Raw genomic sequence first — 21431 nt, forward strand, 5'->3', positions numbered from 1 at the left:
CTTTCAGACTGATGCTTTGTCAAAGGTTCTGTTGTTGAGACATTTGCCTGGTGAGAAGCAATGTTTCATCAGGAAATGGTGGGCAGATTTTGTGTATTTGTGTTCTGAGTTTGTATAGTAAAAGTTAATAATACTGTTATTGTCCACTCAAGTAGGGGTGGGTGATGTCCAGTGTAAAAAAAAAGAGACTCTACGGTAATATACGGGCAGCTGTGGTTGCCAGAATTTTACAGTTTGTTTTTTTTAACTGTAAAATTTGAGTTTTAACAAGATATTTTGTGGCAATATTGTGATAACGATAAAAATGACCTTGAGAACCAATTTATTACTTATATGACACAACCCCACAAACACAAGCTAATGGATAATCAACGAGGGACTAAAAGCCATCAGTTGTTAAAACGACTTAAGCATTGAAAACATCACAGTTGGCTATTTGATGAACTTTAAAACGTCCTTATTTTTGAATGGAGCACATAGAAGCCAATGTTTATTTACACAGGAAATGGCGGTCTGGAGTGTTGATCCTCATAACTTTAGAAATTTTGAATTGTTCCTTTCCTGTTTATTTTGTTCAGGGCAGTAACTTAATCCATTTTTATTCACTGTATGCAATTCTTGGGTCGCAACGTTTTAAAATTGCACAATTGATTGGGCCTTAAAACCTAAAAAGTAAACATTTTGTAGTAATTGATGAGGAAATAGTTGTATTTTTAGAGGTAGATGAGAATGAAAGGATTTCTAATCCAACATCATTCCTCTGTGTATTTTAAAGAACTATTATGCTGATATGATATAGAACAAATTCTTTCCAGGTTTTCACAGGGATCTTTACAGCTGAGATGGTGTTGAAGCTCGTTGCCCTGGACCCCTATTACTACTTCCAGCAGGGCTGGAACATCTTCGACGGCGTCATCGTCTGCCTCAGTCTGATGGAGCTGGGCCTTTCCACCGTAGAGGGACTGTCTGTCCTGCGCTCTTTCAGACTGGTACAAGAAACCTTCAGCTCTCAGAATGTGTTGCCTTGTTTCGCTTTGCATTGTTAGGATTGAAAACACAAGCAAGCATATATCTATTTGTTCTTTATTCATCAGCTAAGAGTGTTTAAGCTGGCAAAGTCCTGGCCTACTCTCAACACTCTCATCAAGATCATTGGGAACTCTGTGGGCGCCCTGGGGAACCTGACGCTGGTGCTGGCCATCATTGTTTTCATCTTCGCCGTGGTGGGCATGCAGCTGTTTGGCAAGAACTACCAAGACTGTGTGTGTAAGATCGCCTTTGACTGCCAGCTGCCCCGCTGGCACATGAAGGACTTCTTCCACTCCTTCCTGATCGTGTTCCGGGTGTTGTGCGGCGAGTGGATCGAGACCATGTGGGACTGCATGGAAGTGGCTGGGCAGCCTCTCTGCATCCTGGTGTTCATGTTGGTTATGGTCATAGGGAACCTGGTGGTAAGTCACGAACAATTACTTTGTTCACCCAGTCTCGCACCTATTGAGAATAAACAATTCTGTTTTTGCTAGTTGCAAAGCTAAAGGAAATGACGTTAGGAAACGCCTAGTGTGTTAGCCTCTTACACAGAGGCTAACAAAGAGAATGACAAACTTTTGCTTGATGCCATTTTAGCCTGTTAGCTCCTAAAGGTAGCATGAGAAATGAACCAACTGCAGGGGCGCTTCCAGGAATCTTGGGCCCCATGACAAAAAATTAAATTGGGCCCCCCACGCAGCTGCTGTTACAATTTTTTGAGTCTATATGACGCATCAAAGTGTCACAACTTTAAAGACTTGCAACTGCCTTGCTTTCTTTGGTCCAATACTGATAACTAGCACAATATTTACTGCTCATGAATTTCACATCCAACAGTAAATCCACATACAGAATGCAAGTAGGTTGCTTAAATTTTTTCTATTAGTTTTAGATTACTGAAATGTCTCTCCCCACAAGTATCAGTCTGAAAACAACGTACAAAATATACATAAAGCAATCCAGACTTCTCAAAAAATGCTATTTAGTTTCATTTTATTCAAGATGCAGTACATATCTTTAATACAAAATATGTTTTCTCCATATTTGTTAAAGCTGCCACCATGTCAGATAATATGTGAAAACAATCAATCTCCTCCACCTGCTCCTTGAGCTACTATTACTGGCTAAAGTAATGCAATGTTCTGACCAAAACAACCAATCAGAACCAGTAGGAGGGTCTTAGCGCTGTCAATCAACCTCATTCACGCACTGCTAAATGTGCTAATGGTGGAAAAACAGCTTATCATTACAGAATTTTTTTGTATCTGCCTTCACTGGTAGCTATGCTAACTAGACTAAGCATTTACAACAGGCTGCGTTAGCTGCAGCATAGCACAGAGCGAGGGGGAGGAAGGATGAGCAGCCATATGAGATTGTGATTGACAGCACTAGAACTCTCCTGCTAAGAAAAACAACTAACTATAAAAAATTGATCTTTATTTATTCTCAACACACCACTTCTTTGCTTCAATCCTGACGTCTCAGACATGTCGATAATAATCCATGGCAGACGTTTTTAGAGTTTTTTCTCAAGCGAAAGATGACTTTCATCCATAGGTTACAAATTTCAGGCCATACTTGAGCGCTTTGATGGAAGCATGGTACTTTCATGTACAGTAGACCTGGGCGGTTTAGGAGCCACAATTAGAAAAAAATTGTAAATACTTTAGATTACCTCTATAAATGCTTATGGCTGACTATTTTAATTAGTCATCTAATTAAAATCAATATATCTTAAATCTGCAGCGTGTAGCTTTTATAAAAAATACAGATTTTTATATTTGTTTGTTCTGTCACCATGTTGTGACTGTTTGGTATCAGACAGACAATATGAGAAAAAAAATCAATCTCTTCTGCTTTCTCCCAGTTCTAACTAGAAACTATATCCTGTAATTAGGCAAAAAAAAAAAAAATGTTTTAATTTCCATTTTAATACCAATAACAAGTCTAATTTTTTTTATACCCTGCAATAAGTGACCTTACAACTAAACCTGCCTTTTGAGAGTTGACTAAGTTTTAGATGTTTCCATTTGCATTTTTATTATTTATCTTTGTTTATGAATTCCAAATCTTTGAGGTTGGAAAGCCTCCTTGTCATCACCCTAATCTTCAACTCCTCCCACTGATTCGCCATCAGATTCAAGTCAGGAGTCTTTCTGGGCCGCCACAAAACACTAATATTACTTCCAGTCAGACGAAATATGTTGGCAACATTAAAGGACTGCTTCAAATCTGCCACAGGTGGGAATAATTGTGGAATAAACTGTAAATATTTTGGATAGGGAATGGAAAACTCTTGGATTATGCGTATTTTTTTTCTTCTCTTATTAAAAATGGTCAGGGCTTATCTTAGTCAGTCACATAAAAATCTTAATACCTCACAAGTGGCAGACTTGTATTTAAGACGCGTTACTGCTTCTTCTAGCTAAAGCTAAAGGAAAAACAAGAGAGCAGTCGGCTTGTCGCGGTTTCTATTGCATTGTTTTACATGCAGATCTCGTTAGTGCCTGACGGCTGCCTCGCCAGGTCAAAAATCCACTCAAAACTGTTCTCTTATTGGATTTCACTGCATAGAAACCTTCTGTAGATAATAATCGTGAGGAAGCGGTCTATCTAAAGGATAATCCAGGATGCCTGGGGGAGGGGGGAGGGCGCGAAGAGGCCGTTTATCGCAAATCATCCCATAACTGCGTGGCTCAGCAGCTAAAGATGATCTTTACCGACTGTGCGTGTCACACACACACACACACTTCCTGTTGGTGTGTGTGTATGTGTGTGTGGGCGCGCATACAGCCCACACACACCAAGCCAGATGACAGATTACTTTTATGTCATGTGCTTTGAGCCTTGACTTCAAGGGGGATGCAACAGCTGATTCCATATGTGATCATATATTGTTGAATAACCTCCTGAACTACCAGGCAGGATTTAGCAATGTTGGCAAATACGTGAGACATGTCTGGTATTATTCTTACTCACTCCTTTGTGTACGCAGCCTGTTTCCTGTTGCGCATTTACAGCACAAATGCTCAGTGAAGATATGAATATGATTTAATCTCAATAACTCTATTCTTGCTCTACCTACCAGCTTCTGACAAGTTTTCATTCCCTGTGTTTAGCTCCATCCATCGTTCAATCAACTACAGGGACAGTTTCCTTGTCCCTGCTCAAAAAAAGCCTCCCCTCAGTATGATGCTGCCACTGCCATATGCTGCTGCCTGCCATGATCACAAATTTTGCTGGATGACAAATTCTCCAGGGAGTTATTATGATAAACGTCAACATTTGTTGTTTTGAGAGAGCTTTTCACGCAATGTGTTGATAATGTAATAGTAAGTCTCCAAAGCCAATACACTTTGATTTTATTAAGAACATGTAACACTGGAACTGGAAGATATTTTAAACATCCAAAATAAAACCCAACACCCAACAACTGTAAATAAAAAGGAAATGCAGCCGTAAACAAAGTGGATTATAAACAAAATTGCCCTTCAAAAAATATTAAGCAACAGAATGGAAATTATGGAGCTCATTTTAATTGATCAAGTTAAGTTCATTTCTGTAGTGCATTTCAGCAACAAGGCAGTTCAAAGTGCTTTACATCATTAAAACATCATACAGACATCACAAGGTTTCCCCCAGAAAAAGTCCGGTGGTTGGGCACTAATCCAGCAGTCCGTTGTGTTTTTGAGGTAAAAAATATTTAAAGTTGACAGGAAATTTGAAAATATCACTTGATTATTATGTGTTATTAAAATATTAGGAGATTATACCTGAAAACCAACTATAAAGTCTTAAAAAAACAGACATTTTAAAAAGCAATGCTAAGCCTGGTGGGGGCACAAGTAAAGCCTGCATAAAACAAGCAACAAACATTACATCTTGTCAGAGACCATAATTAAAATCAAACATGTTGACCAATATTCCAGTTTCTACTAATCAAAGGCAGTTCTATATACAAGCTGCTTTTAGCCTTGATTTGAAGGAACTCTGTTTTTCTGCTTGCCACGCGATTAATTGCTTAATTGTTTATTGCAACAGGCTTACACATGTCATCGTGTGGATGTTGTGTTCAGGGTGATGTTGGAAGTTAGTTTTCACCACACAAACCATTCAACATGTAGATCAAAAGTTTGGTTTTCTGTTGCGTCCCTTAGTCTTTGTGACTTTCTCTCTGGACTCTACGTGTTTTCTAAAGGGACTGAATTTGATTTAGGGCTGAATACAAATGCAAGTCACATATTTTGTATAATTTTTGTAATCATTTTCCTTCCACTCTACAGTTAAGCAGCTTCGTGTTTCACATGAGGCCCCACAAGATATCTTTAAGTTTGCGTATGTAAGGTGATCAAATTTGGAAAACTTCAGGATGCATGGATGCTTTTTGCACGAGGTTTTGATTGCAAATGTATATTTTTAAAAGAATTTGTCTTACCCTCGTGTAAAATAACACGTTTTTCCATCCCCAGGTGCTCAATCTGTTTCTTGCCCTGCTGCTCAGCTCCTTCAGCTCCGACAACCTCTCCGCTCCCGAAGAAGACGGCGACCTGAACAACATCCAGGTCGCCATCGGCCGCGTCCACACCGGCCTGTCGTGGCTCTGTGGGAGCATCGTTAACCTCTTCAGACACGGCTTCAGGAGTCAAAAGCAGAAGGCCAAAGAGGCCGTTCAGGCTGAGAAGATGGTCGGAAATCACATAGAAAGCAACGGGGGGATAATCGGAAGCTACGGAGAAAAGTACATCCTTCCTGAAGAGGATAGTTATATGACCAACCCCAACCTGACCGTCGTGGTTCCCATAGCTCCTGGGGAGTCCGATGTGGAGTTTCTGGAGGAGGAAAATTCAGAGTCATCAGAGGATGAGGACAACAAACCGGTAAACTCAGATTCTCTGGCATTTTATATTTGCATTTTATATTTTGTTCTAAAAATAATTTTTCAAGAAAGTAGGACTTAAAAAACTCAGATTCCCTTTGTTAATTGCCTTGAATTCTACGTAAACAGTATCTACGGTTTGTGTTTGGTGTGTTTTGCGTTGCGTTTTTCTGCACATCAAGGTTGCTGCAATGTTGCTTCTGACTCGCTTACAAACTGATAAACAAGCTACAAAATAATCTGCAACCTGCTATGAATCCTCTCCGCTTTCATTTTAACGCTAAGCACCCGAAGAAAGTTTCACTCAAGCATTTTATCACCTTACATAATTGTTAGTCTTCACGCTTTAAAGCTAAAATGTAGTTGAAGCATCTCCTAATTCATTTTCTCACATTCGCTTCTGCCAGAAATTATACTGAATGTAACTGAACTGAAATAAGTCCAGATATCCCTTGGTGGATTTTTCCCAAATTTCCCACATTTTGCTTCTTTTAGCTGAATCAATAGTTTGCTGAGAGGTTGCAAAGGATCAGAAGGGTCTCATTGTACAAACATGTTCTGGTGAGATCCTGGAAAGCTGCTTTAGCAAAGTCTTAGTTTAAGGATGGGCACGTTTAAGAATTGCTTGTTTTTAGCAAATTTTTTGTAAAGGTGTGGAACAATTTTTCTGGAATTTTAACAGTGCTGTGTACCACTCTCGGTGTAAAGCAAAGTTGGTGAACTCACATGTAAAGATTTGTACAATCATCCTCTTTTAGCTTTTTATTTTTTGTCAAAAACTTTGTGTTTAATTACAATTTTATGCAATAAATAAATTGAAAGTAGAACCAATAGCCTTTAGATGTCACCCAATTAGCTCTTTGAAGATCTTTGAATTTTCTTAAAAACATAATTGAACAGAACCATGTAGATCAAGAAACACACCAGGGATTTAAAAAAAACAACCTTGGGGCTGAATACAAATGCATACCAAATTTAACCTTTTTTGTAAAACATTGTTTGCAAGGCACTGTAAATACTTTGAGTGCAATTATGACTATTGATCAATTAGTAGCGCAATTAACCTTATGTGTCTGAACAGATTTATTTGTTTTCCAGTTGAATTGAACAGGAGATAAATGACATTAAAGGGGAAATGTTTGTTTGTTTTTTTATGATTCACCATTAGCACATTTTTTTACATCACAAAAATCTAACATTGGAAGAGGAGTCCGTAGATTGTTTTGTCGCTACATGGGCGATGTGTGGATATAGTTTTCTGCAGTGTGAGCCAGCTAGCTTTAGAGGTTAGCTTAGCTGCACAAATAAAATTTTTTAAAAAGCTGCATCTTTGTGGAATGGACTGGCAAGCCACAGTTTATTCATTAAGAAAACTGTAATTCCTAATTACCGTATGTGTTTTTGTTTATTTCTTTTAAAAAATCCAACAAGTTAAACCCTGCATCCCCGTGCCACCATCGCTTTCCAGCTACCTTAAAAGTGTGTTGGAAAGCGGTATCCGGAGCGCGAGGCGTGTGTTGAGGTGGAGGTTATATGTCTGCCTGTCTGTCTGTCTGTCTGGCGGGCGGACAGGAATGGGCCAGATGTGAAGCCGAGCTTTGTAGAAAGATTAAGCTCCCACAGCTGAGGAGAGCCAGACGAGGCCAGGCTGAGCCGAACAGCCTGCTGTCTACGCTCCACATCACACCGCCCTCCTTCAAACCTCCATCGGCTTAGCAGAGCATCAGCAGCTGCTCACAGTTCAAAACAAGGAGGAGTTCTGCCTGAGTAGAGCGTCAAACACACGCACTGTTGACAGGAGTACGGCTGGTAATTGGTTAGTTGTTAAAAAAAAAAAAAAAAAAACCCCAAACATGTCTTACACTCTAGTACAGGGGTGGGAAACTCCAGGCCTCGAGGGCCGGTTTCCTGCAACTTTTAGATGCATCTCTACTTCAACACACCTGAGTCAAATAATGAGCTCATTAGCAGGACTCTGGAGAACTTGACTGCACTTAGGAGGTGATTCAGCTGCTGGATTCAAGCGTGTTGGACCAGGGAGACATCTAAGAGTTGCAGGACACCGGCCCTCCAGGACCAGGATTGCCCACCCCTGATCTAATAATTCAGTTTTTGAGAGATTGTTGTTGCTTGTTGTCACACCACTGTTGTTCATGTGCCGTTAGAAAACAAAAAAAAAATGGTCATGCTGGTAATCTGGTCCCTTGGTCCTGTGATTATTCCTGGATTAAACTTTGTACCCTTTTTATTGGATTGAGTCTGCACATCCTTCCTAAAAAAATCATTGGAAATATGTTGCCCTTACTAATCAAAAAAATCTCATCAAAATTGACTCTGAACAGCATCCCGGTGCCGCGGTTTCCGCGCCGTTCTACACAAAACGGTGCGGAAACTTTGACTAACCTTCCTGTCCAGGAGAAGATCAGCCTTTCGGAGGGCAGCACCGTGGACATGAGGAAGCCTGGAGAGGAGGAAGACGACCTATCGGAGCTGGATGATGACAGTATGGAGCCGGAGGATTGCTTCCCATACTGTGAGTAAGCTTCAAACAACTTTCCAAAGAACTGTCATATTTAGAAATAACATTATGGTGTTCACCTGGAGAACAGCCTGTCCTGGAGATGCAACAGCAAAGCAACAGTAAAGCTAAAATAAGGGATGGAGCAGATGGTACTCTTTAGGAAGCTTAGGTTCTCCACTGTTTGCAGCTAGCTGCTGTACATCTTCTGTAAGGCGAAGAGTGCCATCTCTTCTGCCATTACCTGTTGGGGTTGCAGCATCAAAACCAGGATCTTAAAAATAGCTAAACAACCTGATAAAGTTCTGGGGACAACTGTGGAATATATTTCATAGCTAAAGGGTGGCGTGAGGAACTGTTTCTGTGATACAGGCAAAGCAACAAGCCAGCATACACAATCTGCGTGGTGTCTGCCCGTCCTTAGAAAGTCTTAAATTCATGCATCTAAATTTAAACCTTCAAGATGTCTTAAGTTCCTAAAAATGTAAGTTGGGCATGAATACGTTAATCACAGATCTTAAATTTTGTCTTGGCAGGACTATTTATTGTTGTATATGTAGTTTTCTGTCAGATAAAAGTTTGAGTCGCGCGCGGACATCTTCACTTCGTTCTACCGCTAACTGACTGCTAATATACTCTTGCAAAGTAGCTAGCAACAAAGCTACATACCCTGCTTTTTTGCGACTATTATAGGTAAGTGCAAATTTATTGCCAGTTTGTTTTGCCACTGGCTCACTTCCCTCACTTCTAGGCTGCATTCTGGTCCTAAAAATCTTTTAAGCTGGACCCCATGGCTGTAGAGAGCAACATACACTATGAGAAGCAAAGAGTTACAAACAAACTTCAGAAATGTAAAAAATTATGCTATGCTGTAATACTGCAGGAGCCCCCAACCATACCTTATATTTCTATATTTTTTGGTCTTAAAAATTAATTCAAGGTGGCATTTAAAAGGTCTTAAAAAGTCTTAAGTATGACATGAATAGATCAGATACCCTGATCTATTTAGACAGGCAGATATTATGTTTGACACTCTTGGCCTAAGCCGTGTTTGTGTAGATCAACCACAAGTTGGAACTGGAAACTATCAGTCTGAACAAACCTGAGGAGAAACTAAAAGATGATGGTAGCCTCTTGCTACATGAATGTTTGAATATGTTTGAAATCACTACATCAGTCAAATGAACATGTTGGTTCAAAGCCACTTTAGCCTAACATGCGTTTTCGATGTTGCGTTCAGTGTGTCTGAGGCACTGTCCATGCTGCGACATCGACACCAGCCGCGGCCTGGGCCAAGCCTGGTGGAGGCTGAGGAAGACCTGCTACCAGATCGTAGAACACAGCTGGTTTGAGACCTTCATCATCTTCATGATCCTGCTCAGCAGCGGGGCTCTGGTAAAATCGTGTCCTGATCGGCGGTTAGCAGCAGCTGGAAATGTTTTCATGCTCCATTGATCTGATTGGCTGGTTGTTCCCTTTTTCCGGCAGGCGTTTGAAGATATCTACATCGAGAGGAGAAAAGTCATTAAAGTGATGTTGGAGTACGCCGACAAAGTCTTCTCCTACATCTTTGTCCTGGAAATGTTCCTCAAGTGGATAGCGTATGGCTTCAAGAAATATTTCACCAACTACTGGTGCTGGCTCGACTTCCTCATTGTGGATGTGAGTGAATGTTTGGCTATCATTAGTGTAATTATTTAATCTTTTTATGAAAGATAAAATACTGTGGTATTTCAGGTTGAATTGTGATTCATTTCTACATAGCTGCATTTTCTGTTGGGTTGGTGCTCCATTACAGTGCGTTGCATAAGTATTCATTACTCTTTTTGTCACATTACAATCACACATGAATTAATTTCTATGAGATTTCATGTGATGGTATAAAACGAGTCCATGATTTTTGACCTTTTTCTTTTTACATATAAAAATCAGAAAGTGTTGCAGGCACGTATATTTTCCCTACCTTACCATTATACTCCTAAAAAATTCCAGTGCAGCCAAATGCTTTCAGTTTTCACATCCTGCATCAATAGTTTGTAGAACAACATTTCACTGCAGTTGCATCTAGAAACTGACATTTTGGTTAACTTAAGGTTAACAAAGTATCTCCAGTTTAGTCACTGTGGAAGGACAGCCTGTGAGCTACAGTTTCCAAGTGTTGCTAAATATTCCCATGTGGATTCAGATCACATCGGCTTTCATTTTGCCACTTTTACACTTTTACACAGTTACATTTTGTAGTTGTGTCTGAGTTATGTATCTCTGCAGCTCCTCCAGAGGTAAAATTGGCCTCTTGGCTGCTTCACAACTTTAGATATTATTTTGTAACCAAACCTTTTCATAACTGTTTGCTGTGTTTCTTGGTCTAAATAATATTGTTTGTTCATCGATGCACTGGAGATCTTCACTGTACAGCTGGATGTTTAGATTAGATTTTATGCATGTGGAAATTTTCTTTGTGTAAATTAGTTTACGTCTGACAGGCAGCTGGTTTACAGGGTGTCTGCAAATGCACTGCACACTTCTTTTTAATTTGAAAAATTTTCAATGACATGCTTCCTTATTTGTGTCGCTATATCATCCATCCATGCATTCATTAGCTTCCGCTTAACACACAGAGGCTTGTGATTGTAATGTGACATAATGTTAATAGGTTCATGGGTTAAGCATAATTTCGCAATGCACTGTATTATCAGAAAAGGGTTTGTCTGTTTATTTCCAACAAATCTAAGTCTATAAAATGCTCAACTCCCGACTTTACCAACCCTTTAACTATTTTTCTGTTGCTGAAGAGGCTAACTAGAGCACAGCTTCCCAAACGTTTCTTTGCCACGGACCCACGAACGGCGTTAGCTTCTAGCTGGAGACGGCTTTTGCAAGTCCACAGACAGTTCTACAAAATATGTAAAGAAAAATCAACTTTCAGAATGTTTTTCTTGCTTTAATTCACTATATAATAGTCATTACCTTTTTTGTAAATGCTACCTCATATCTCCTGATATGAGGACTCTTGTGTCTGGTCAGCAGTTGTGGTGGAACATTTTTCTGATAATAAAATTTCACCAAATTATGTTGATTATAAGAAAAGACGTCATATTTTGTATTTATTACAGCAAATTTGATGTAACTTCCACAGATGTTTTTGCAGCAGTGGCCTGTACAGTTACGTGCGTCTTTTTCTTGACAGACATTTTCCATTTCTCTTTGGCTAAATTAGCTTCAGGGGCAAAGCACCTCGATACATTTGACTGGCAGCCAATCAGAAAGATTATCATTGCAAATAACATTTCAATAACTTACAATTTAGAATAATGTTTGAAAAACATTACATAAAAAATTTTAAATCTACAATAGTGATGATTTAAAAAAAATTTTTTGTTTTGCTTTTTTATTTTCTCAACTTCCCTCCAACTTTCTGAGGCACAACACTTTGAAAAGCACCGAAGTGAAGTTTCTGAAATCCCAAACTGAAGCAATTATTACATTAAACAGTTTGTTCTTAAAACGGGTTCTGCATTTCACTTACTGTAAATCAGTGTGGCTCTGTGGTGCGTGCACATCCAAAGTGGCCGAAGCATGACTTGACCTCTTCTGATTTCACCTGCCGTTACACAGATCGCCACAGACCGCACTATTGTTAGGGTAAGTTGTAGCTAGCGGGTCTCAGGTGAGTGTGGGACCGGGGTTCACACTCAGCCTGTGTGTTTCTTCTTCACTTGTATCTGCTGCTTTGTTGTGATATTAAGGCCTCCGCCTCGTCTCCAAGCGAATCGATTGGGTATGAAATGTGCAGAAAACAAAACGTGCTTGGCTTTTATATTAAAAACAAATGCAGCACCATGCGCTCCGAGGATTATCTACAGAAGATCTTGTTTATGCCGGAAAGGACAATAAAGTTATGAAATGTGCCTGATTATAACAGGACCTTGCAACAATATTTTTACTCTTTCAACTTTTGCCACAGGCAACCTCATGTCTGAGGCTGTTTCACATGAAAGGTTTAAAACATGCAAACACTCTGTGATATAAAACTTAGAAAGGCCCAGTCAAAGTCTGAACCTAAATCCAATTTGCCATCTTTGCTGAGACCTGAAAATTGACGTTCACAAACATTTTACATCCAATCTGATTGAGTTTGAGCGAATCTGAAATGAGTAGTGGGCAAATTCTTAATCGGAAAAGGTGCAAATCCCCCGAAACACCTGCAATGTGGCTGCAGCAAAAGGCGATTCAGTCATTGTGACTGTAAGTATCGACTCAGATACAAATCAGAGAAACAAACGCATGCGACACTTTATTTCAGATGTTCAATAGTACGAAACATGTTGGAATGAATCCATATGTAAATGTCACTTTCCTTCCGCCAGTTCGTTAGGTGTTGCATTGCGTTAGTCTGTTAAAGTGAAATACCTTGAAGTTCATGGTTGTAATTTAACAAAATGTGTAAAAGTGAAAAAGTTATGGATATTTTTGCAAGGCACTGTGCTTTTTTTTTTTTACTGTAATGTTTATTTGTGTAAATTTATCGGTTGAATTAACACCTGCTCTGTTTTAACGACAGTGGAACAAAACATTTATTTATTTATTGGTCTGACTGTAATAATGCCACTTTATTATAATTTTATTATTCAGTTTTCTTTTTTTTAATTCTTTTTTTTAACTTACACTCTTTTGGAGCCGAAGTTGTCCAGAAAATAGCAATTGAGTATCTTCTTTAGATATATTGGCCCAACACATCTCTTAATAGACTTTTATAAAGAAATTCAGGACATTTGTGCCTCTAAGTCTTAAATTGGTATTGATTTCTGGATGTGATCAGCTTAATACAAATTCGGAAACAATTTGACAAAGATTTATAAGTTCTTTATAAAACTCCCTCTATTTGATATATATCCATATTTATATGCATATATAGCTGAGTATGCATGCATGGACCATATGTGCATACTTGTCTGTGTTTCGTCATGACATGAGCTTCCTCTGTCTGTCATTTTTGTCATGCCATTTTCATTTATAGCTGCCATCCATGGGCCATTCTTCAGAGGAATACCATTTTGTTTTGTCTGTTCTGGATGTAGAATAGAGTGGAAGTTTAAATTAGCTACAATTAAAAGACGAACCAAATCTAAACCAAATTTTAATAGGTGTTTTCCTGACTGTGGAATGTCCCAAAGCTACACACAAAAAAACCCACCAAATATGGCTCCATAAACGTTTTAGCAAGTCTCCTTTGATTTATGTTATATATTCCTTCAGTCTTTATGATTTTTCAGCTTCTTTTCATTGGGTTTTACATAATACTGCATTTTTTAAAATTATTTTGTCAGTAAAATAGGTTTGTGGGTTTTGGTTTGTATTTAGGTGTCTCTGATAAGCTTGGTTGCAAATTCACTGGGATATTCGGACTTCTCCGCCATCAAGTCACTGCGAACCCTCCGGGCCTTGAGGCCTCTCAGAGCACTGTCCAGATTTGAGGGCATGAGGGTAAGAGACTAATGTGCATGTCTGCCACTGTGATGTCTTTGCAAAGAAAATGCCGTTCTGTTGAATGCTAATTGTACTGGCTTTTACCCTCAACTGTAGACCAAGTATGGAAATGTTTAGTTTAAACTCAAAAGCTGAAATGAAACCTGAACTATGAGGAGTTGAAAAAGGAGGCTTCATGGATGCAAAGAGCGGAGAAAGAAGGAGGAATTCCAACTATCTGGTCCATGGGGAAAAATCACATTTCCGCTTTCTAACCGTGCAGTCAGCCAGTCAGAAGTTTACGGAGGAGTGCCGATAGAAATTAGGTGGATTAGCAGAGTTTGCCAAAATTGGTGATGTCAGGATATTCATGAGACTGTCATACAACAGGCTTCAGTCAGAGGCTTCTTCAAATGTGTTGCAACACTGACTGCTACCAGAGATCCTTACTGCCCTCAGCATTCATACTGATTCCTTGATGATGCTTGCATGATATAAGTCCACATTTAATTTCACCTTAGATTACATGAAATATACACATATATATATATATACAAATGAGTTGTATTAAGTTGAGCTGGATCCAATTGAGTTGAGTTGAATTGAAATGACAACATACCTTCACATCCTGCATTTAAATAGTAACTCTGGGATGTAAGGTAACTTTATTTATATAGCACGTTTTCAGCAACAAGGCAATTCAAGGTGGTTTACGTGAATTAGAGGAAATACAAACAAGATAACAAAAACAAAAGAAAAACAAAGTACTCCACAATTTATATGCTAGTAGGAGTTTCTCTAGATAAACTAAAAGAAAAGAAAAGTAAAAGTATAAAACTACATGTAGGTTCCCCATGTTTCAATAAGAACAAGTACGGTAGTCCATAATTTATAAACTTGTAGGGGATTCTCTGGATTCCTGTTCTGAAAAAACTACATGTTGGTTCTCCACATTTGGTTCTAGACTTTCTGAAGTAGTAGCTCCAGTGTGGAGCTAGAGAGAAAATAGTTTGGATGAATATGTATTAGCTCTTCTTGTCTTTGACCCTGCAGGTGGTGGTGAATGCCCTCATAGGAGCCATCCCCTCCATTATGAACGTGCTTCTCGTGTGTCTTATCTTCTGGCTCATCTTCAGCATCATGGGAGTCAACCTGTTTGCTGGCAAGTTCGGGAAGTGCGTGAACAGAACGGGCTTTATCCACAGCATCTCTGTGGTCAACAACAAGTCCGACTGTCTTGCAATGAATGACACGCAGTTCTACTGGACAAAGGTGAAGGTCAACTTTGACAATGTTGGCCTCGGCTACCTTTCCCTTCTGCAAGTGGTGAGTTTCTCTCTGCTGTCAGAATGTAGTTTTTCTTTTTTTTTCTTAATGTTAATATTAATTAGGTTCATTGCTGCCAGGAATTACACTTAACATAAAAACAATTTCTCACATAGCAACACATCTTGATTTCTACTAATGTAGTTTTAGATCAACTTGTATGGATTTATTTATAGGTTTTAAATAGTCCTGTCAGCAATACAGCTCAAAAAAAACATTTCGATGATGAACAATTTAATGATTAACAAATTGTTCTGTTTTTAGGCGACATTTAAAGGATGGATGGAAATAATGAATGCCGCCGTTGATTCAAGAGGAGTAAGTGTTTGCATCTCTGTTCAGGGTCTGAATATTTGTTTTTTCCAGCAAACAGTTCACTGACGAAACCATTTGCAGGTGGAGGAGCAACCCAGCAGAGAAATCAACCTCTACATGTACATCTACTTTGTTGTCTTCATCATATTTGGCTCTTTTTTTACCCTCAACCTCTTCATCGGGGTCATCATTGACAATTTCAATCAGCAGAAGAGAAAGATAAGTATTTAAAGCACTGTTGTTGTCAAGTTTAGAAGAGTTGTTTTTCTCTTATCTATAAATGAAACATGCAAAGCTCAGCGCATTTTAGCTGCTTCCTTTGGATAGTTGAAGAAAAGTAGCAACCAGTTGTGTATGCTAGCACAATGCCAGGGTGGGAAGACATCAGCACCTGATTTAGAGAAGTAATCGCTGATTACTTCTCCATTTTCAAACAAGTTCTTGCTCATTCATGAGTGAAAAACAAAAATGCAGAAGTAGAGCTGCATGACTTTAGATAATAAGGTGATGGCGACACTATTGGTAAAAATTACACTCATTTTTTACTGTACTTTTAACACTCTTTGTGACGTTTAGACTCTTGGGCACTTTTATCTATTCTAGTGATGATGAGTATCAGGTTGGCATGCAAAAGAGTGAACTTATTGCACTTTAAAACAGATTTTAACAATGGAAACACTCGTACTGTGATTATTATTACCAAGATATTGTGCGGCCTTAATAAGGAGTCCACGCAGATTCGTCCCAAGGTTGAACCGCACGATGATTTGAAATGGAAAACTGAAGAAAAAAAAAAGTGAATGGAAAACGAGGTTCAAAGGAGAAATCTCTTCTGTATTCTCATTAAATGTGAGCCCTTCTGTTTAAAAGCTGGAGCTTGACCTCTACTGGATCAAGAAAAGAGCAATGATCAAAAGCATAGCAGCAACTCAACAACAGAATGACTTTGTTGTAATGTCTTAGTCAAACTGTGGTGCTACCTTAAGATAGCTGTGCATAAAGCCTAGAAACCTCCATGAACCGAGGCAACGTTGTGAAAAATGTTAGATCAAGATTTCTCCACAGTTATGCCAGAGGCTGAAAAGACAGGAAATGGCTCCTTCACGTTACTTCTGCTAAAGTAGCAGCTACTTTCCCATGACTCTAAGCTGCCTCAACTCTGAAGAAAGTTCCCATATCTACTAAAAGACAATGAATAAATCAATTTAAAAAAAAATTTTTTATTCTCCTTTTTATATTTAAAAATGAGGTGAATGTAATAGTAATGTGATGTTTTGGTTTTATACTTAGGTGGACAGGATATTTTCATGACCGAGGAACAAAAGAAGTACTACAATGCAATGAAAAAGTTGGGATCGAAGAAGCCTCAAAAGCCAATACCGAGGCCTGCGGTAAAACAGAACCCGTCACAGTGTCAATCCCTCCACATTCATTTTTCCCTTGTATTTGTGAATTGCTCTTCTGATGTAAGATTATGGTTTTACAGACTGAGGGTTCGTGTTCTCCAATTTCAGAACATTCTCCAAGCCTTCTTCTTCGATCTGGTGTCCAAGCAAGCCTTCGACATCATGATCATGATGCTCATCATCGTCAACATGGTGACCATGATGGTGGAAACCGACGAGCAGTCGGAGCGAATGGAGTCTGTTCTCAACATCATCAACCTGGTCTTCATCGTTATCTTCACAACTGAATGCCTGATTAAGCTCTTTGCTCTCCGATGTTACTTCTTCACTGTTGCATGGAACATTTTTGACTTTGTGGTTATCATTCTTTCTATTATTGGTAAGGAACATCTTATTGCCTCCATCATATTGAAGGTAACTTCAACAGGGTGGAGGCTTTCAGTAGACAGACATTATTCAGTGTGTTGATACCTTTCCATAGCCAACTCTATAAAGCTCTGACCTACAGATAGCAACTTTCCTTTTGATGAACAAATATTTTTTTCCAATTTTCTGCTATATTATATTCTTGTCTTTACAAGAATGTTTTTGTAGATATTGAAATTGTAATTTTGTCCGAACTGTTCCAAAGTTGCAGAGCTGCCTCCCTCTGCATTACTGCAAATCAACAAATAGATGGAGCAGAGATGTCAGTGCTAATAATTTAAACCAAGAAAATTACATTAAGTCCTTTACTACACAGAATACAGCTCACCTACTTACTAATTTTATTGCACACCTCAAAATGTAGAAGCACAATATATCACAAGAATACATTCAATCTTTTCCCAAAGATTGACATTATATAGCTCTACAGTTTAGCAAGGTTTCAATACAATGACAACATAATGAAAGAGTTGGCATTAGCATCTTTTTAGCCTTTATCATGATAAGCATAATTAACACAAAGACTGATTAGCTGTCAGTCTTTGTGTATATTCCTTGTGGAGTTAGTAGAACGTTATCTTAAATGTAAAATTTTCAAATATACTTTATAGTCCAGTCTGTTGTCTGGAAAATTGGGCTGAGCCTTTCAAAGTATAAAAAAGAGACACTTTACTGTAATACATGTAGCTAGCGTTTTGTTATCAACAACTCCCTCACCAAATAATGTTGAGTTAGTACAACCCGTTCGATCAGTAAACACTCAAGTGCTTAAAAAAGATCCGACTACTAGTTTCTGACTAGTTGATCACAGATCGACGGCTATCATAATTCTGGCCATTGCTGTTTGTATGTCTCTTATTAAATCATAGTTGGAAAAAAAATTATACAACTTATCTAATGTGTTCTCACTTGGTTTTCCTCTCAATTCAGGGATTGTCCTCGCTGATATCATTGAGAAGTACTTTGTATCTCCAACGCTGTTTCGAGTCATCAGACTGGCCAGGATAGGACGTGTACTTCGACTTATCCGTGCAGCCAAAGGAATAAGGACTTTACTGTTTGCCTTAATGATGTCCATGCCAGCACTGTTCAACATTGGCCTCCTGCTTTTTCTCGTAATGTTCATCTACGCCATCTTTGGCATGGCGAACTTTGCCTACGTGAAGAAGCAAGATGGGATCGATGACATGTTTAACTTTGAGACCTTTGGGAACAGTATCATCTGCCTTTTTCAGATCAGCACCTCAGCAGGCTGGGACAACCTCCTGAGCCCCATAATGTCAAGCCCCCCCGAGGAGTGTGACATCAACTTTATCAACACTGGTACCAACGCCCGCGGAAACTGCGGGAACCCGTCGGTGGGCATTGCTTTCTTTGTGAGCTACATCATCATTTCTTTTCTCATCGTGGTAAATATGTACATAGCCATCATCCTGGAGAACTTCAGCGTTGCCACCGAGGAGAGCACAGAACCTCTGAGCGAGGATGACTTCGAAATGTTCTATGAGGTCTGGGAGAAGTTCGACTCCGAGGCCACTCAGTTCATAGAGTTCTCGATGCTGGAGAGGTTTGCCGATGCGCTGTCGGAACCGCTGCGGATCGCGAAGCCCAACAAGATCCAGCTGATCTCCATGGACCTTCCTATGGTGAGCGGGGACAAGATCCACTGCCTGGACATCTTGTTTGCGTTCACAAAACGCGTACTGGGGGAGTCGGGTGACATGGACACCCTCAAGCAGCAGATGGAGGAGAAGTTCATGATGACCAACCCATCTAAGGTTTCCCACGAGCCCATCACTTCGACGCTGCGCCGTAAAATGGAGGAGGTGTCTGTGGTCATCATCCAGAGGTGCTACAGGAGGCATCTGGTGCGGCGGCAAATGAAGCAGGCGTCTTACCTCTACAGACAAATCAACTACGAGACGGTGGTGGATGTGGACAACGCTCCAGAGACGGAGGGGCTCATAGCTTCCATGATACAGCACTTCGCTCCTGTAGCGATACAAGTCAAACAGACAGTGGAGGACTCGCTGTTGTCCTCACCGCCATCTTACGATAGCGTGACTCGGGGGGCCGGCGTAAGCCCCTCTGCTACAGTCAGAACCGCATCTAGAGGCCCCGAAGCCCAGGACCCGACTGAAAACTACGAGGAAACATTTCTTTGAGACAGCATCGAGACGGATTGAATTGATTGAGCAATAATTCATGCTAAACTGATTTTTTTATTGGTTTTATAAGACGCAGAGGATATATGCGATTTTTTTAAAAGTACAGTAGCTCACAGCCTCTATTTTAGTAGAAAGACAATCCTGAATAAATGCAACCTTCACATTGACAATAGGTTCTATAGGTAATATTTTTCAAAACGCCTCTGGGAAAGTTGTAGGGATGTTTTTGGTTACTCTTATGGTGATGTGAGGGCCAGTATTTAAATTACAAACTATATCAGAACAGTGAACCACTCCAGTTTTTACATGCAAGGGTGCTTATAGGTTACAGGCAGTCTCATTCTACTGTTTTATAATCTACAGAATAACTTATCTGCACTTTAATCAAAACACTGGATGGTCATTTTGTTGATTGTATTAAAACCTAAGTTCTTTAATTAATAGCAGTCCTCTAAATTTTCCCATTCATTTGGCGCTCATAAATCTGAGATATTAGAGCATTTTCAATGTAAAGCGATAATGCTGGATGCAAAGTGCTTTACGATGCATTCCTCCATTTTGTTCAGATCTCCGTTGTTAGGTTGCCTTCTCCTTGTTTGCTGTGGCTTGTACGAAATCCAAAAATGCTGAACGTTCAAACTTTCAAGCACATCTGTATCAACTAAACGTAAATGCTTTGTCAAAAAAATATGCATGGTGATCAAGTTCTCATTTGCATTTTTTTTACATTTTTTCTCAGATTTCTCACATCTTTTTGCATCAGTAGAAAGTAGTTCTAACCTTTGAGCAGTAGATTTTACATAAGTCTAGACAAAAGCTGTATAATTATCTAGGAGGCATCCGGTTCATGAGGCATGAATGCTTTTGAACGGCTCTGTAGATGATTGTTGTGTCGTCTCAGCCTGGGAAAGTCTGACTGCAAGTTGAGGCTGCTGCCTGTACTTCATCTGAAAACCCAAATGTAAACTCTGGACATCAAAAGTCAAAACAGGTTTATAAGAGAAGCAGGAACAGAATGAAGTGGTGTAAGGATTTTTTTTTTTTTTACTGTCATACCACCATGTTTGTTTTGTTACGAAATTCGGACTCAGGTCCCAGATTAAGAAATTTACTATAAAACCCCAAACAGAGTAATTTCTGTTAAATGGAAAAGAAAGACATGTACTTATTAATCTACACAACACCATCAACATCAAGCAACCTTAAAGCACTTTGTTTCGATCCAAACAATAACGTGAAGATTGTTCAAATTGTTTCTACCACTGTTTTTAATACAGGATACAAAGGCAAAAGCTTTTAAATATTATCTGATTCCAGACAATATTTAGAGTTGGCTAATGTTGACTTAATGGTGGAATTTCAGCCGAATCAAATATTTGTCCACAATAAAGTTTAATAATTTATGTTAAGGCTAAACAGATGGATATTTATCTATAAAAAAAAATTCTTTTTTTAGAATTTCAGATTTGACATATCCAGTTGATATTTTGTTTTCAACTCTTAAGAAATAGGTTACATTGTTAACTTCAAAAATATACAAATAAATTATGTTTTTTTTTTTTTCTTAGGACTGGAAAAAGAAGCACAATCCTTGCTGCGTAGTCATCATGCTTACTTCAGAGAACAGGGTGGATTTTGTGATATTTACCACATCGATAAACGAAGGAGTGTCTGTTGTTAGGCAGGGTCGCGTGTGCTGACAACCCCTAGTTCATGTGCCTGATTTTGACCGTTGCCCGCACACTCCTCTGGATCTCTTTAGGCTGCTTAGTTTGATCAGATGGGTGTGGATTTTTGGAGTGAAGTGAATGCACTGAAAGCAAATTTTTATAAGCTTGTGAAGAGGTCTAAGGCTAATTTCTAGCTTTTTGTTTTGTCTTTTTTTGTAATCTGTTTCTAAT

The 21431-nt window shown here is 39.1% G+C and overlaps 1 protein-coding gene across 1 annotated transcript in view; it reads left to right on the forward strand.

Moving 5' to 3' along the window:
- The window catches only part of LOC114147123 (sodium channel protein type 4 subunit alpha B-like), a 49365-nt gene extending 27934 nt beyond the window's left edge, over positions 1–21431 (forward strand). The window contains exons 15-27 of the mRNA XM_028021681.1: positions 816–989; positions 1095–1451; positions 5499–5906; positions 8321–8438; positions 9664–9818; positions 9912–10085; positions 13785–13907; positions 14943–15215; positions 15480–15533; positions 15612–15749; positions 16817–16921; positions 17045–17315; positions 18293–21431. Of these exons, the coding sequence (XP_027877482.1) occupies positions 816–989; positions 1095–1451; positions 5499–5906; positions 8321–8438; positions 9664–9818; positions 9912–10085; positions 13785–13907; positions 14943–15215; positions 15480–15533; positions 15612–15749; positions 16817–16921; positions 17045–17315; positions 18293–19527 (3585 nt within the window). The 3' untranslated portion in view covers positions 19528–21431. The remainder of the gene's footprint in view (positions 1–815; positions 990–1094; positions 1452–5498; positions 5907–8320; positions 8439–9663; positions 9819–9911; positions 10086–13784; positions 13908–14942; positions 15216–15479; positions 15534–15611; positions 15750–16816; positions 16922–17044; positions 17316–18292) is intronic.

The sequence above is a fragment of the Xiphophorus couchianus genome, chromosome 6 (genome assembly GCF_001444195.1).
Source record: "Xiphophorus couchianus chromosome 6, X_couchianus-1.0, whole genome shotgun sequence".
NCBI classification, from domain to species: domain Eukaryota; kingdom Metazoa; phylum Chordata; class Actinopteri; order Cyprinodontiformes; family Poeciliidae; genus Xiphophorus; species Xiphophorus couchianus.